The sequence below is a fragment of the Erpetoichthys calabaricus genome, chromosome 2 (genome assembly GCF_900747795.2).
Source record: "Erpetoichthys calabaricus chromosome 2, fErpCal1.3, whole genome shotgun sequence".
NCBI lineage: Eukaryota > Metazoa > Chordata > Cladistia > Polypteriformes > Polypteridae > Erpetoichthys > Erpetoichthys calabaricus.
The window spans coordinates 264916313-264934557 of record NC_041395.2 but is presented as its reverse complement, the minus strand read 5'-3'; the positions used below and the strand labels follow the sequence as shown (position 1 = coordinate 264934557).

Sequence of the window (18245 nt, the reverse complement as noted above, 5' to 3'; positions counted from 1 at the left end):
ATATGCCCCGCAAGTTGAGTTGGATGAAGTGATGGACAGTGTACGCAAGAGACAGAGAGTGGTGATTGGAGCGGATTTTATTGGACATGTTTGTGAAGGGAAAAGAGGAGATGAGGAGGTGATGGGTAGGTATGGTGTCAAGGAGGGTAATGAAGAAGGTCAGATGATAGTGGATTCTGCAAAAAGGATGGACCATAGATGTGGTGAATATGTATTTTAAGAAGAGGGAGAAACATAGGGTGATGTACAAGAGTGGAGGAAGATGCACACAGGTAGATTATATCCTATGCAGAAGGGCAAATCTGAACGAGATTGAAGACTGCAAAGTCGTGGGGAAAGTGTAGTTAGGCAGCATGTGATGGTGGTCTGCAGGATGACGTTGGAGATCAAGAAGAGGAGGAGAGTGAGGGCAAAGCCAAGGATCAAATGGTGGAATTTGAAAAAGGACTGCAAGGTTGAGTTCAGGGAAGAGGTAGTGGCAGTGAAGAGTTACCAGACAGCTGGGTAACTAAAGCAGAAGCAGTAAGGGAGACAACAAGAACGGTGCTTGGCATGACATCTGGACAGAGGAAGCAGGAAAAGGAAACCTGGTGGTGGAATGGAGAAGTACAGGAGAGTATACAGAGGAAGAAGTTGGCAAAGAAGTGGGATTGTCCGAGAGATGCAGAAAGTAGAAAAGAGTACAAGGAGATAATGCATAAGGTGAAGAGAGAGGTGGCAAAGGCTAAAGAAATGGTGTATGATGTGTTGTATGAGAGGCTGGATACTAAGGAGGGATGAAAGGACCTGTACTGATTGGCTACACATAGGGACTGAGCTGGGAAAGATGTGCACCAGGTTAGGGTGATAAAGGATAAAGATGGAAATGTACTCAGAAGCGAAGGGGATGTATTGAGCAGATGGAAAGACTACTTTGAGAGGCTGATAAATGAAGAGAAAGAGACAGAGAAGGTTGGATGATTGGCACTAGTGAATCAGGAAGTGCAAAGGATTAGCAAGGAGGAAGTAAGGACAGCTATGAAGAGGATGAAGAATAGAAAGGCTATTGATCCAGATGACATACCTGTGGAAACATGAAGGAGTTTAGGACAGATGGCAGTGGAGTTTTTAACCAGATTGTTTAATGGAACCTTGGAAAGTGAGAGGACGCCTGAGGAGTGGAGAAGTGTACAGGTACAGATTTTTAAGAATAAGGGGGATGTGCAGAGCTGTAGTAACTACAGGGGGATACAATTGATGAGCCACAGCAGAAGCTATGGGAAGGAGTAGTGGAAGCTAGGTTAAGAAGGGAGGTGATGGTTAGTGAGCAGCAATATGGTTTCATGCCAGGGAAGAGCACCACAGATGCAATGCTTGCTCTGAGGGTGTTGATGGAGAATAATAGAGAAGGCCAAAAGGAGATGAATCGCATCTTTGTGGACCTGGAAAAAGCATATGACAGGGTGCCTTAAGAGGAGTTGTGGTTTTGTATGAGGAAGTTGGGAGTGGCAGAGAAGTTTGTAAGAGTTGTACAGGATATGTACGAGTTAAGTGTGACAGTGGCGAGGTCTGCGATAGGAGTGACAGATGCATTCAACATGGAGGTGGGATTACATCAGGGATCAGCTCTGAGCCCTTACTTATTTGTAATCGTGATGGACAGGTTGACAACAAGATTAGACAGGAGTCCCCATGGACTATGATGTTTGCTGATGATACTGTGACTCTGTAGTGGGAGTAGGGACCAGGTTGAGGAGACCCTGGAGTGGTGGAGATATGCTCTAGAGAGGAGAGAAATGAAAGTCAGTAGGAACAAAATGGAATATACAGTATGCGTGTAAATGAGAGGTAGGTCAGTGGAATGGTGAAGATGCAGAGGGTAGAGCTGGCAAAGATGGAGGAGTTTATATACTTGGGATCAACAATACAGAGTAACAGGGATTGTGGAAGAGAGGTGAAAAAGAGAGTACTGGCAGGGTGGAATGGGTAGAGAAGAGTGTCAGGAGTAATTTGTGACAGATTAGTAACAGCAAGAGTGAAAGGTAAGGTATACAGGACAGTAGTGAGACTAACTATGCTATATGGGTTAGAGACAGTGGCACTGACCAAAAAACAGGAGAGAGCTGGAGGTGGCTGAGTTAAAGATACTAAGATTTGCATCGGGTGGGATAAGGATGGATAGGATTAGGAACAACTATATTAGAGGGTGTGCTCAAGTTAGATGGTTTGGAGACAAAGTCAGAAAGGCGAGATTGTGTTGGTTTGGACACGGGCAGAGGAGAGATGCTGGGTATATTGGGAAAAGGATGTTAAGGATAGAGCTACCAGGCAAGAGAAAAAGAGGAAGGCCTAAGAGAAGGTTTATGGATGTGGGGAGAGAAGATTCAGGTAATGGGTATAACACAGCAAGATGAGAAGGACAGGAAGATATGGAATAAGATGATCCGCTGTGGCAACTCCTAACAGGAGCAGCCAAAAGAAGAAGAACAAGAAGATTTTCTAAATGCTAACTTGCCATACTGCACAGTAAACTTGACTACAATGACAGTGTGAGTTATCCCAGGACAATGGCAGAATGTCTAGAATTTGTTTTACAATTCATTTGTCACCAAGAAGACATAAAAAGACATTTATATCAGGGCAAGGTGTTTAAAAAAATATTAGGTTTATTACAGTTACAAGTCATTACGTATTTTAATTGTGACAGACACACTAAACTACCATTAACAAAATACTATAAGTTTGCAAAACCCTGTACATTTCTACAGAGTACCTCAAATTATTATACACACAATATAACTGGAATCATTTTAACATTGAAAAAAAAATTAAATCCCTTTGGCATCAAGCAATGCTCATGAATTTGATGGTAAACTTCAAGAGGAACAAATTTTACCTTCTGCTCTACCTATTAACCTCCAATATACTAATGTGAGGATCCTAAGGTTTGTTTGTTTAGAATATAAAAAGAAAGTAATTAGAAATACATACAATGACACATTTGTGTCAGAAAGACAAGATGAACCACTTTTTCCCCTAGATATTTTTGCCATTTTTTGTTCGTAGCAAAATGCTGTGATGATGGTAACGTAATACACTTAATAAAGACTCTTATGAATAGGGCAAGGGTCAGAACATTATTAGACCTAATGGATGGTATAGTACACAACCAGATTCTTAGGACAGCAATAATTCTAACAAAAAAACATTCTTCGCCCCAGATGTGCTATATTTTTAAGTTTTTCCAGAAGTCTTATTTGTCTGCAACTAATTATGCACTTAAAATAGCATTTGGACTTTATCAGCGGTTATTTTTTCATGTGTTACTTAAATTATATTCTACATAGTTTTTAATAATATCATTTATACAGAACTATGAATCTGCATTTGTGAATTATATGTCAAGTCTTTGTAGTTTTTCATATCCTAATGTTGTTGACATCTTAATTTCACCATGGGGGTTATTAAAGAGTAGAGTATCATGCAACAAAAGATTCAGCACTGTATCTGTTACACAAATACAAGCATCTTGGCATATTTAAAAAAAAAAAAAAACAACTAGTAAATTTATGCTATGTGGTTAGAAGCAAACACAAGTATATGTTATTTTCAAACCTACAAAGATATGCAGACTTCCAGGTCACTGCAGCCTTCTTTCAAATTGTGAAAACCTTTTGAAAAATCGATTATGTACAAAATATCATTTGATGTATGCCAATCTACTATTATCAAAGGTTTACATTGAAAACTCCTCACTGTTTGTTACAAACTGTATGTGGTTGCTATTCTAAAATGTAATGTTAACAGTGTATCCATGCTTTAGCCTTATTTTCCAATAAGCTGCAGTGAAATACAACAGGAGTTAAGACGATCTTAAAACAGAATGAACAGGCAATATTTTGCATATACTATATTCTGGCAAGTTAAAGGTACTTTGAAATAATAATTTGATTGATCAATTAGTCTAGTATGGTGTAAGGCTCAAAGTACCACAATCATGGTATTTAAATGTAGCAAATATCTCTCACACTTAAATGAAAATATTTTACAAATATCATGTATGCATCCATTTTCTGAACCTATAATTATGACAGGCTAATCCTTCTCAGAATATACTAAATAATTTTAAATTATTTTAGACCTTTTGTTTGTTTTTGTTCTATTTTTGAATTTTACTATATTTAATTTGCTAATGACAATTAATCATACGAAAAGTCCAAAAATTTAAAACAAATTAAATTCTTATAATATTTTCCATCTTTAATCCATCTTTGTATCAAGTATTGGTGTAGCTACACTCCTGAGCCTTCTGTTGCCCTTAATAAGCCAGGTCTCCTAGGAAGCCTTCAGGCCAGTTACTTTATTAGAGTGATAATCTTGTTCATGTTCCACTGGCTGTGTATACTGTCCTTAAGCCAGGGGGTGTTGCCACCCAAAACAAAATCAAAATAGACTTCCAAGAGAAGAAAGTGTAATACACATGGAAAAGGTCAGTTTTGCATCCTTCTCATCAGGTCCATGTGCCCTGTAAGCTTGGAAATTGGTTTCAAAAAGCATTTTACAAAGGCTTTTGAAGAGATGTTCCCAAAAAATACTTGGATAGCTTCTTAATACCCTTGAGTATGACATATGTAAAACAAATACAAACTGCATTGTGTGCAGTGAGAGAATACAAGACTACATGTTATTCCTCTGGGGCTTACCCTAGGTGGATACATTTCAGACTGTAATGCACTGATGTGGCAGCATTTAATCCGAATTTAAGCATAGTGTTACAGAGCATAAGGTCACATTGGCTGCATTAAGTAGAGACCAGCGCTACAAGAGCTACATTTTCTGCTTTTTCTTTCTTTTTTTCAAAGAAAATAATAGAATCAGTGAAATTGAATAATTTCCCATACAGTACAGGGTATATCCCCTATTTCTTTATATCCCAAGAGGAAAGGACAAATGGTCAGAAAGCACAATATTTCAATAAGAAAGCCTTCAACTTAGAGAAATGCATTACTATGTATTGAACAACCTAGCCTGTTAAATCAAAAGGGCAAATACTTTAATTCTAGATAAATGCGAGCTTAAATGGAAATTTATGCCAAAGGGCTTCTTAGTATTTAGCAAATATATGATTGTGTCAATTAAGTTTTTATAAAAGATGCAAACTAAGCAGAACCACTAGAAACTCTACCCCATTATTCAATGAAGTTTACATTTACACACAATTCAGTTGGTCAGCAAAGCTTGCTATTTTCCATTGAAGCTTAATGAGAAACATGAGGCTCTCACGTTCTCTAATTGAATATCAATTCTTGTAATGCATGTGGAAAACAGCCTCCAACTGATGGAAAATAAACTGCTCGGATATGTGAATGATCATATCACATAATTTGCCATGATTGCAATTAAAATGATATAAGAATTTAACACTTACTGTAGTAAAGAATTAATTGCTTTATTAGACATATAAAACATAAAAAGGTATACAATTCTCTGACAAATCTGATTTTCCCATTAGACTGCACAAAACCACCATGATTAGGTTTCAAGTCTAGTTACCTGATGTACACATATAGTAAAGGTGCAAACCACTATCTATAGCTATGGTCCCTAGACTCTTACTAAAATCCAGCAAGGGCTGTATTTTTTGTTTTGTTTTTCGTTATAGGTTACAAATGCTATCAAATAATTGTAAAGTAAGCCTTTATTTATAAAACAGAACAGATAATTTGAGCTGTTGTTCGTTTTTAACAAAAAAAATATTCCATTGTTAGCAAGAGTTTGATAAAGGTGCAAGTCAACTTGCTCATATTTAAACAATACACAAACAAAACTATAAAGGATACTGCATTCATTGAAATTAAATGGTGACGTCTACTTCTTGCTTCTTCCCTGTAAAATAGATAGATAGATAGATAGATAGATAGATAGATAGATAGATAGATAGATAGATAGATAGATAGATAGATAGATAGATAGATAGATAGATAGATAGATAGATAGATACTTTATCACATAGTCTTGAAACCTGTTTACTGCTATAAATGTCAGAAGAAATAATACGTTTAAAAGAACATAAGGAAAACAAATTAATATTTCCAGGCTGACTCAGACAGTGCTGCTGTCTGACAGATGTGGTTTTTGTATTTGAAACCCATGTCTGATCACTATCTGAATAGTACTTGCATTTTCCCTGTGTCTGCAAAGATTTTTTTGGCGTATTTCAGTTTTCTTCCCACATCCCCATAAACATTCATACATATTACCTTAACTGTAGACTTTTCTTTGAGTGTGGGTGGGTGCATGAGTGGGCCCCATGATATATGTGCAACCTAAGGCTCCAGGTCTCCACAGCAATAAACTGCATTAAGCTGGTTTGAGAATATATGCATGTATTATCCATATATAACATCTCATTTATGTGTTCAGAAGAAAACTGTTCACTTTAATCTATAGATAATAATCAGAATAATTTGTTATTAACAAAGAAAACATACTTAACCAACTAATCAGAATATGAAAAACATACACTGTATGATATGACATAACATTGTCAAACATGCCTTATCCAATTTAGGATTGCACAGGACTGTAGCATATCCTGACAACACTGAGCACATAGTAAAAACTGGTGGTAGAAGTCCATTACAGAGTCAGTCCCAGGCCCCACCCATCCAAGTACTAACACACACACACACACACACACACACACACACTTAAATAAAGGCAGTTTAGAATTGCTGATCAAACTATGATGCACATCTTTGGGATTGTGAGGGGGGTACCAGAGTACCATTCATACTTCTTCTATCTGTGTGAACTCAACACAGACAGCGATCAAGCATACGATTCAAACCTATGATGCTGAATAAGAAGAAACACTGGCCACTGTGCAACCATGCCATCTTTACAATTAAATAGCATTTAACAAATATACTAATATTACAAAATGAATATTAAAAAAAAGCCAATTCAGGAATTGGTAAAACTCAATATATATCACTATATCATGTGATCGGTACTGATTCACATGATTTACTACACTAAAACTCAATAAAAATGGATGGGTGGCAAAAACAGAATTGCAAGAGATGCAGAATGACAGTGAAAACAAGGGGGAAATGTACATTAAGGACTTTATAATCAGTTCTCCACTCTGGAAGAATTCAAGTGCCCACTTTAAAAGAGCAGTGTTCAGGCATAAAGTCTTGCAGTAAGGAGCAACAGGCACACAAAGTTGGTGCATGTGAAGCAAATGGTAAACAATGACAGGATGGAATGATGCAATAAGACTGTCATAAAGGATGGCACTCAGAGAGGTCTGTGGAAGATGTTGTGGGGATAGGACTAAAAAAATTGTTTAAAATTGTAATGGTACACAAAATCGTTTAATAAAAGAATCTGGCCACAACCAACAAAATTAGGTAAACACTTATGGCATAAATTATCATAATGATGGTAATATTGGTTTTAATAATATTATTACAGTTTACTAACAAATCTAACAAACTGTTACATTGACAGTTTCAGATGTATTAATGGAGATGTAAAGATAATAGCACAACACAGTATTCCATGAAAAACAAGAATTTTTTTTTTTTTGTAAATCATATAATTTGCCCTACAAAATGAAGGATTTAGGTCTATTCATAACAAGAAATTCAAATTTTGACATACCACTTTTTCAGTGTAAAATCAGTGTAATAAATTACTATCAAACATTAATGATTACAGACCTATCCAATTCTTTTGCTGCAAGACTTTTGTGAGGCACTTTAACATGTCTTTCTTTCTGAAATGTCTTTTGCATAAGTGGGTCATCTTTATGGGTCCTGAAATTGAAAAAAAAAATTACACAACTCATACATTTTTAAATTTAGCCATTCTTTTAGCCCTTGTGAAAAATCAAGCCTAAAAAACAAAAAGCAAACCCATGTTAAAAAAAAACCACCCAGATTTCCACAACTGCAATAAGGCAAAATAAGCATTAGGAAATATTTTGCAGAAAATATGCAAAAATGTATTTTATATATATATATATATATATATATATATATATTATAATAAAAAAATCCTGGGATGAGACATGACTTTTTCAGAGATACTTTCACGTCCCGTGAGACAAGACTTTGTGCCAAGAGATTTAACCACGCCCGGGGCCGGAAATAAAAGACAAAGAGTAGATGACAAAGTAGAACGTTGTAAAGAATTCAAAAATATTGGCGAGATACACATTCAGAGCAGGTTAGAGATGATGAAAGTACTAAAATTCGAAAGTCTCAAAAAAATGATAGTAAAGATCACATTAGCTTAAGCGGAAATTATTACTCCGTGAAATAACGGAACAGCGAAAAGAGATTGAATATATTGTTCAGATTTAAACTTTAAGTTGGAGACTTGTAGATCACCTAATTCATGTTGCTATTAGGGAAAAGTAGTGTTTCTTCCCAATGAAGAGGCGTATCCGTGACAATTAACAGATTTGCTGTTTGGTGAAAATGAAATCCACATACACAAGCGGCAGAGACGCAAAGTGGCTCGCATGTAGCACAGGCCGGGAGGGATGGTGTGCGAAGTGAGCTGGGAGCAAAGCCCCCTAGTATATATATACAAAAATGTGCTAACTAGTATAATATAATGTTCAAAGGTTTATATATGTCTATATATGGTTTATATATGTTTTGAAAATTTTCTGAAATTGTGGTAAAAGAATGGAAATGAAAAGGAACAAAGATAGCATCAGTGTTAAGGTGGCTGTTGTCTTGTATCTTGCTCTTTCCTATCTATTTTCTTTCTGTTGAATTATGTCTTTGATGTCTACTATTTAAAAATTGTGCTGCTCAGCACACTCTGGTGCATTACAAAAGCGTAGTAATGAATATGGTTCTAAACTGAATGATAGCAAATAATTTGGGTGGGGGGATAGAGAAAATGGCTGTAAACTGAGATGAATGTCCACCGGTGGGGGGGGGGAGGGCTCGCATCTTGGATCTTATGCAGTAGTTGCAGCTAAATATAACATGGATGCAGATGTAAGGTGATGTGCCCAGTGTTCTGATGCTGACTGTTCACTCTCTAACTTTATTATATTTAGATAAGAATCACAGAAATTTGTAAAACCACAGCTAAAACAGATATGTGAAATTAAGTCAGACAGGTGTGCATGTACTAATAAAATGCTGAGATTCAGTTATCTTTTCAACTATAAAGTAGTGGTATTCAGATCCTTGTAGAACAGTCATGTTTTGCTGTCTTTTAATAGTGAAAAGTACATTTTCTTGTGGGAATGTTGAAAAAAAATATAAATAATAATAAAGTATATTTATTGTACGTTAGCCTTTTTAATCTAGACAGCACTTCTCTCTCAGCTATCTCCAAATTACTTAGTTCCTTCTTAATATTCCCAGCAACTCCTACTTCACATGTGAAAACTTCAGAGAAATTTGTACATAGAGCATTTGCTATGTCAGTTTCACTATATTTAATTTTTCTGTTACTATTCCTGATGCACGTCACCTCCTCTTCCTTCTTGATTTGTCTTTTACTACTAAAATATGAAAGAACAATGTCCTTTATAACTGCTGCCCTTAACTCCTTACATGCCTTACTGTAGGTAATTGACTTGTGTGTGTTATATAACTGCTTTTTTTCTTTAATAATTTCATTCTTAACTCCATTTTACCCACTGAGGATTTCTCTTAAAATTCTTAATGAGTCAAAAAATTTTTGATGAACTTTTTTTTTCTTTTTTTTTTTTAATTTTATTGATTTTATTGTAATCATTCCATACAAATAGATACATTTTTACAAAAAATAGGATTGAAAACAAATCAACCCCCACCCGAAAAAGAGAGCAAGGCCAACGGAGTAAAACTTAAAGCCTGTAAAAATAAATAAATCGATGAGTTTAATAGGAGGATAAAGATAAATTGAGAAGAAAAAGAAATGGGAAGAGAATCTACTTCCTCAGTGCTTTAAGAGCTTATTCTAAAATATTATTGATTAGATCCTGCCAGGTTTTGAAAAAGTTCTGCACAGATCCTCTAACTGAGAATTTTTCCAATTTCAAATAGTATAAAACATCAGTTACCCACTGACTTAAAAGAGGAGAGCTAGGATTCTTCCAGTATAGCAAAATAAGTCTGTGTGCCAATAGTGTGGTGAAGGCAATCACAGTTTGTTTGTTCTTCTCCACTTTAAGCTCATCTGGAAGAACACCAAAAACAGCTGTTAATGGGTTAGGAGGGATTGTGACACCAAGGCTGTGTGAAAGGCACTTAAACGTTTTTGTCCAGAATGATGTTAATTTGGTGCAGGCCCAAAACATGTGACCCAGTGAGGCTGGAACTTGATTGCAGCGTTCCAAGTTGGATCTTGCCCTGGAAACATTTTGGACAGTTTTAAACAAGACAGATGTGCTCGATATATAATTTTGAGTTGAATAATTATATGCTTTGCGCATATGTAGCTCAAGTGAATTCTCTGCATTGCTAACTTCCACTCCTTTTCTGATATGTTGAGTGAGATATCCTTTTCCCATTGTCCTCTTGGATCTTTGAAAGGGAGGCACTGTAAAATAATTTTATATATTACAGAAATATTGTCTTAGTCCTCGAAACTGAGCAATATTTTTTCCAGCATAGAGGAAGGTGTGAGATGAGGAAAATCGGGCAGGTTCTGTTTAACAATGTTTCTAATTTGAAGATAGTGAAAGAAATGTGTTGCTGGAAAGTTAAATTTGGAATGTAATTGTTCATAGGATGAAAAGATGTTGTCTATATAAAGATCTCTAAGAAATTTAATCACAAAAGTTTTCTACATTGCATCAAAAATGCTTTCTACATTGTTTCCATGTTCTGAGTGAGTGAAGCACAATTGGGTTATTAGTATATTGGCGATAACTTGCATTTATTGGGGCACAAAGCAGGGAATATAAAGAAGTACTGCAGGATTTTATTTCAATTGCGGACCAAGCCTGTGTATGTTCATCTATTTGTGTCCAGGTTTTTATAGTTTGTATGCTTGCTGCCCAGTAATAAAACTGAAAGTTAGGTAGAGCCATGCCACCTTCTCCCTTAGGTCTTTGTAGGGTGTTTTACGCTCCAAATAAATGAGGTTATGGTTGAATCTAATTGCTTAAAAATGATTTATTGATGTATATTGGAATGTTTTGAAATAAAAAGAGAAGCTTAGGAAGGATATTCATCTTAACAACGTTAATTCTTCCAGCTAGAGTGAGATGAAGGGTTGACCACCCATGCAAGTCTTGCTTAATTTTTTCCATACAGACGGCGAACTTTTGTTGATAAAGAGCTTTATGTTTACTTGATATTTACCCCTAGGTATTTAAACTGATCTGCAATAATAAAAGGGAAGGTGTCTAATCTAATATTGTATGCTTGAGAATTCACTGGAAAGAGCACACTTTTATTAAAATTAATTCTGAGACCAGAGCTCTTTTGAAATTTTGAAAGTGCTGTTAAGACTGCCGGCACAGTATATTGTGGGTCTGACATATACAGTACCACATCATCTGCATATAGAGAAATTTTCTGTTCAAATCCTTCTCTGATAATCCCCTTCATCTGATAAGCATTTCGACAGTGAACTGCCAGTGGTTCAATGGCGATTGCAAATAGCAGTGGTGACAAGGGGCATCCTAGTCTGGTACCATGTTCTAGTTTAAAGTAGTCTGAACAAATGTTGTTAATACAAACTGAAGCTTCTGGATTGGTATACAGTAGTTTGATCCATGCACAAATGTTCGGGCCAAACCCAAATTTCTCTAATGTAGTGAAAAAGTAGTTCCATTCAATCATATCAAATGCTTTTTCTGCATCCAACAATAATAATATATCTGGGGTGTTTGACTTTGCAGGTGAATATATTACATTAAACAGGAGTCGAAGATTGGAAGCTAAGTGTCGGCCTTTAATAAATCCAGTTTGATGTTGTGATATTACCAAAGGCAGCACTTTCTCCATCCTTCTAGCTAGGACTTTGGAGAGTATCTTAACATCATTATTCAGAAGTGAAATTGGTCTGTATGATGCACACTGTAATAAGTCCTTATTTTGTTTAGGAAAGACGGTGATTAATGCTTGGCAAAAAGTTTGAGGTAGAATTTGATTGTCTCTAGCTTCTGTAAATGTTGCTAATAAGAGGGGAGCTAGCCAAGTGGAGAATTTCTTATAAAATTCTACAGGGTAGCCATCAGGGCCTGCTGCTTTCCTGTTTTGAAGTGACTTTATAGCATCTAGTAATTCTGATAGCGCCAGAGGTTTATCCAGTTCCTCTGCACTAAAAGTATCTATTTGTGGTATCTGTAATGTATCCAGAAATGCATTAGATTGTGTGTTGTCTTCTTTAAATTCAGTAGAATATAAGGATTTACAGTAGTCTCTAAATGTGTGCATTATATTTATATGGTCAATGATTTTATCTCCGTTCTTGTTGGTGATTGCATTGCGAACTTCTTGCTTGTGGATTTGGTGAGCTAAGAGCATATTGGCTTTCTCTTCGTATTCATAGTAATGATGTCTTGATTTAAAAATGAGTTGTTCAGTTTCTTTGGTTGTTAAGAGGTTGAGCTCTGAATGCAGAGCCTGCCTTTTCCAATGAACAGCCTCACTTGGACACCTGGCATGTTCTTGATTGATTCTAGTAATTTCGCTGGTTAGCTCTGATACCTTCTTGGCTTCTAATTTATTTCTGTGGGAAAGATATGAAATAATCTGTCCTCTTAAGAAGGCCTTTAGAGTTTCCCAGAGTATTCCTGCAGAGACCTCTGAGGATGTATTTGTCTCTAGGAAGAAAGTGATTTGTTTTGATATAAATTCTGTACAGTTCTCATCTGCTAATAGAAGTGGGTTAAAACGCCATCTGCGAGATGAGTGTGTGGGGCATAATGATTTTAGCTCCAAGATCAGAGGGGCATGGTCGGAAATAACAATAACGTTGTACTTGCAAGATTTAATCATAGGCAAGAAATTATTATTTATAAAGAAAATCAATTCTTGAGTAGAAATGATGCACTGGTGAGTACAAGGAATATGTTCTTGCGTTTGGGTTTAGAAACCTCCAGAGGTCTGATAAGCTGTGGTCAGTTAAAAACTGTGTAATTGTATTTGCAGTGTTAGATGTCATCCCCCTGTGACAGACCTATCTAAGAGTGAATTTAAAACACAATTAAAGTCCCCAGCCATTATAATTTTATGAGTGTTCACTTTGGGAATGGATGCAAATATTTTTTGCATGAATTCCCTATCATCGACATTGGGTGCATAAACATTTATCAAAATCACTTTACAGTTAAATAAATTGCCCATGACAATCACATATCTCCCTTCAGGATCAGATACTACATCTGATGCCACAAATGAGACTGTTCTATGTATGAGAATTTCCACACTTCTATTTTTCTTTGTAAAGCTGGAATGGAACATTTGGCCAGTCCAGACTTTTTGCAGCCGGAACTAATCCTTGCTTAGTAAGTGGGTCTCCTGTAAAAATACTATTTTATCATTTAGACCTGTTAGGTGAGAGAATACTTTCTTTCTCTTTAATTCGTGATTCAGGCCTTTAACATTCCAGCTCCTGAAGTTAACTGTCCCATCATGGAGACATTGATTCTGAATTTTTGATGTCATTTTGTAGTCTTAACTGGAAGTGAGACAGATTTAACTTTAATTTCCAATTTTCCCACGAGTTATTGCCATGCAGTCTATTGTTACGTTGGTAGTTATAATTATTATTATTATTATAAGGATTAAAAGGATAGATTAGATATAGCTTGCTCTCTTTCTCTCACCCCCTTATCCTGCCTCCCCACGTGAGGTTGGACCCCACTTCACAAAGTCCCAGTCCTCTGACATACCTAGAGACAGAGCACGTCCAAAACAAAACAAGACCCCCAGCAGCGGCGTTTGAGGATTAAAAAGTACAGATATAGTATTTAGACTTTATCGGCAATAGATAAGCATAAAATATAATCTTCAATAGTATTGAAATATTAAGACAGTAAACCCAGGGAATGGTGTTAAAAAGTGGCCCTGGATAAGCATAGCAAACCCTAATGCAACAATAACAATAAACCTAGGGTATGATGTTAAACAGTCTCCTTTAGAATAGTAAAAATAAAAAAAACTACTTTAATTTCTTCCACACATATGCCTATAATTGTAATTAAAACATAAACAAAAAGTGTCCGAGAAGAGAAAAGGATGTATAATTATGATACCCGTATCGTTGCAAGTGGAATTTTTGATGAACTTGCTCTGCATTGTAATAAATATACTCTTAAATGTATTCTACCGCTCCTCTGCCATCTCAAAAATGATAAGTTTATCACAATATATTCGGTTGAGGCTGTGCCACACTTGTTCAAAACCTGAATTATTTTAGTAGTCATTTTTACCAAATCACTATGAAATGCATTGCATTATGATCACCAGATTCTACCAGTTTGATTACCGCTGTCCCTTAAAATGTAACCCAATATACAAGTATTTATTATTGCCAAATACTACACCTTTTCCTTTTGTGGTCAGATGTTTCGCCATGTTCATCATCACTGAAGTCCGAGTTATATCCACCCCCACCATGCTCCTGGAACAAATTATTACCATATTAATTTTTTATTGCATTTTTTAAGATCACACATTACTTTACTGTAAAGTTTTTATGATTTCAACAGTGCTTATATTTCATTCATTTTAAAATACCTTTTGGAATATAAGTTTATTTTACAGAATCTGTATTAACTCCAAACATGATTAAAAATATATAATACAAATATTACATTGCTATGAAGCAGTTTACTAGTATATAAATCATTTGTTTGAATGAAACAGTGTGTGTCTTAGTGTACCATACAATGGACTGTCACCCTATCTACAGCTGGTTCCTACATTGCTCCTAGAATGAACAGTAGCTGTCAAAATGACCCTGAAATGAAACCAATATGTTCAGAAATAGATGTATGTAAGGTTGGTTTGCTATATGTCTTCATAAGCCCACTTTATCTTACATACTATTAATACGCTCTTGCATGAAGCATTAGGACAAATAAACAGTTGGCCCAATTCTCCGTGCAAGATGCAGTTTCTTCATTTGCTCATGGGAGACATAGAATAAAATATTGTCTAATCCTTAATAAAACTGAAGGTAGTGGGGGCCACACATTATCTCTGCAGCACTCGGTTCAAGGCAGGCAACAGTTCATCACAGGGACTATTCATGCACACAGAAGAGGTAATTTGGAATTACTAATCAACATAACCAGCATGTCTTTGGTGATTTGGGAGGAAAGCCAGTGCAAACACAGCATGTGCAAACTCCACACAGACAACTGCTGGGAACAGAATCCAGGATGTGAGATTCATGAGGTAACAGCACTACCCACCGTAGCAACCAGCAGCATAGTGTTTTTTTCAAAAGCTGCAACAGCTTTCTGTAATATCAGGATAAAGAAATATACAGATATCAATGTGTAGGTCTGTACATCCATAATATTTTCACAATCTTGAAAATTGTCTTTCATTTTATTTTTTTTAAATTAAGATACTTTCTTACCAGAAGTAAGGCACAAATTCTCACTTGGAATATATGAAAACAAATGGATAGTAATCTTTAGACAAGTGGCTCACTTGCCATCAAAAACAAATTATAAATAATCATAATTTAAAAAATATATAATTTAAATATTAAACAAAACTAACATTGTGTTGTATAAATGGTTGCCAAAAAATGGCAGTACAAATGTATAACAGCACCTTACTTATTCCAATTCAGAGTTTAGCATCTGGCAATAATGGCAAGAAGCCATGTGTTTCTGGAATAAAGGAATATACTGTATTCTTATTAACTTTGGATGTAATCACTTCAAAATTCCAAATACTTCAGTCAAGTATTAGCCATTTTTGTTACTAAATATATTTTGCAATTTCCTAACAGAGTAGCAATGTGGTAGAGTGAAAAGCTTTGACATCTTATACGTTTGTACATTCTCTCTCCGTATGTGTTAATAATGAAAATAATAATAATAACAATAGTAATGCATTTTATTTATACAGTACCTTCCCATGCCCAAAGAAATTAATAACAGGAGAAAAACGGAAAAAAAAATCAAATATACAACATTGAATAAAAAAATAAAGAAACAGAGAAAATACAAAGCTTTGAATTAGAAAAAAGAGACAATAAACCGGAAGAACATACAAAAATACAAAACTACAAGAAACACTGAACAAATAACATGATTTGTGATACATACACAAATCATCCTGAGCACTTGGACTGAGAGAAAAGGTCAGAATATCAGGGAATGTTAAATGCCCTCCTGAACAAATGAGTTTTAAGTTGTTTTTGAAATTAATGAATTGAGTCAGTTGATCTGATTAATTTAGGAGTGTGGGTGCAATTAAGCTGAAGGCTCTATCATCCAAAGAGCCCAGGTTACTTTGGGATACAACACGATTATCAGAATCAGTGGACTTTAGTGATTATGGTAGGGGATAACAGCACAAAGGCCTATGCATGGGTACACTGCTCCATTGATAAATCTTTATTTTTAAAGGTATATACAACTATTTCCATAAAATGTCTAAAAAACTATTAAAAACCCAATCAATATTGTCCTATCCGTACGTTATACCTAGTATTTAAATATTTCTAAAAATCACCTTCATTTTTATTTCAATTTGTTGATCTCAAGTAGTTAGTTCAAGAATGACGCCCCCTGCTGGTCAAATTAAAAACTACACAAAATTTGGAATAAATTAGAAATTAAAAACTACCATAAAAAACATTAAAAGGACCTTAAAATTAGGGTTATATAGTTCTCTAAATTTAGTTTATAAAGGTATTAAAATTTGCATATAAATAAAATAATAAGGTAATCTTTTTCAAAAATTAGGAAGGAGATGATGGGCTTGATAAAATATCTTCAAACAAACAAATAATTTCTACATAAGGATAGGGGTGACCTTAACCTCAGGGCTCAGGGTAATATACCATTTTAGCCTCTAGGCCCCGTTAAAGTGGGGTTAAGGTTAGGAAAAGGGAAGGGCAAGACAAAAAAAAAATCAAAAAACATGATGCATAAGTGAAGGGGAAACCTTAACCTCAGGGACCTAGGTAATAAGTCTATTTTAACCTCTGGGCCCCATTACAGTGGGGTTAAGGTTAGGGTAAAGGGAAAGGCAACACAATCTAAAAAAAAAAATCAAAAGACATGATAAATACAGGAAGGGAAAACCTTAACCTCAGGGCCCTAGGTAATAAGTCCAGGTTAACATCAGGGAACATAAGGAAGGGTAATACCTGTTTAATCTGTCCTCCAGGTTACTTTGGGATACAACACGATTATCAGAATCAGTGGACTTTAGTGGGCACACAGGAGCATAGTGAGGCAAGAGGTTACTGGTGTACTCAGGTGAGGTCAGGTCAGGTCAGGTTGGGGAGCATGCACTGGTACAGCATGTTGATGCACCCATCATACTATGAGACAACTAAGGATCCTGGTTGGAAACCCCCCAGGCAAACACACGGCACAGTCCAACCCTCTTGAAATGACCCTCTATCTGTCGCAGCCAAGTGTTACGTAGGCGTCCCCTTGGCCTGGTCCACTCACTCGGGTCCTCAACAATGAGGATCCTGTGAGCCGGATCACCCTTGGGGAATCCCGCCACAAGGCTATAGTGCCGTAACTGATGCTCCCTCACAATGCACGTAATGTGCCTCACTCAGGACTCCATGAACAACTACTCATTTGACATAAAGTCAAACTAGCAGTACCCAAGAAGCACCAGGACACTGAAGACTTGGACCTTTGACCTTTTGCATAGATATTGGAAGAGCCTCACACCCCTTTTCAGGGACCTCATGACCCCCCATGCTCTCCTAATCCATCTACTGACTTCATAGGAAGAGTCACCAGAGACATGAATGTCACTGCCGAGGTAAGTAAACCTCTTGACAAGGTCGACACTCTCTCCACAGACAGACACACTGCTGATGGCTGTGCCTAAGGTCATTAAAGGCCTGGATCTTGGTTTTTATCCAGGACACTCGCAAGCCCAGACACTCAGACTCCTCGCTCATTCTCTCAAAAGCCCTGATTAGACCCTCAATGACTCTGCAAAGATCACAGCATCGTCAGCATAGTCATGATCTGTGAATGTTTCTTCACCAACAGATGGCCCACAGCCGCAGGACCCCATGACCTTGCCCAACACCCAGTCCATGCAAGCATTGAAAAGAGTAGGAGCAAG

The 18245-nt window shown here is 36.2% G+C and overlaps 1 protein-coding gene across 1 annotated transcript in view; it reads right to left on the bottom strand.

Moving 5' to 3' along the window:
• fra10ac1 (FRA10A associated CGG repeat 1) overlaps positions 1–18245 on the bottom strand; it is a 78351-nt gene that overhangs the window by 46365 nt on the left and 13741 nt on the right. Inside the window, exons 2-4 of the mRNA XM_028795476.2 lie at positions 14504–14580; positions 7710–7805; positions 5820–5865 (exon numbers count right to left, since the gene is read on the bottom strand). Of these exons, the coding sequence (XP_028651309.1) occupies positions 5820–5865; positions 7710–7805; positions 14504–14580 (219 nt within the window). The remainder of the gene's footprint in view (positions 1–5819; positions 5866–7709; positions 7806–14503; positions 14581–18245) is intronic.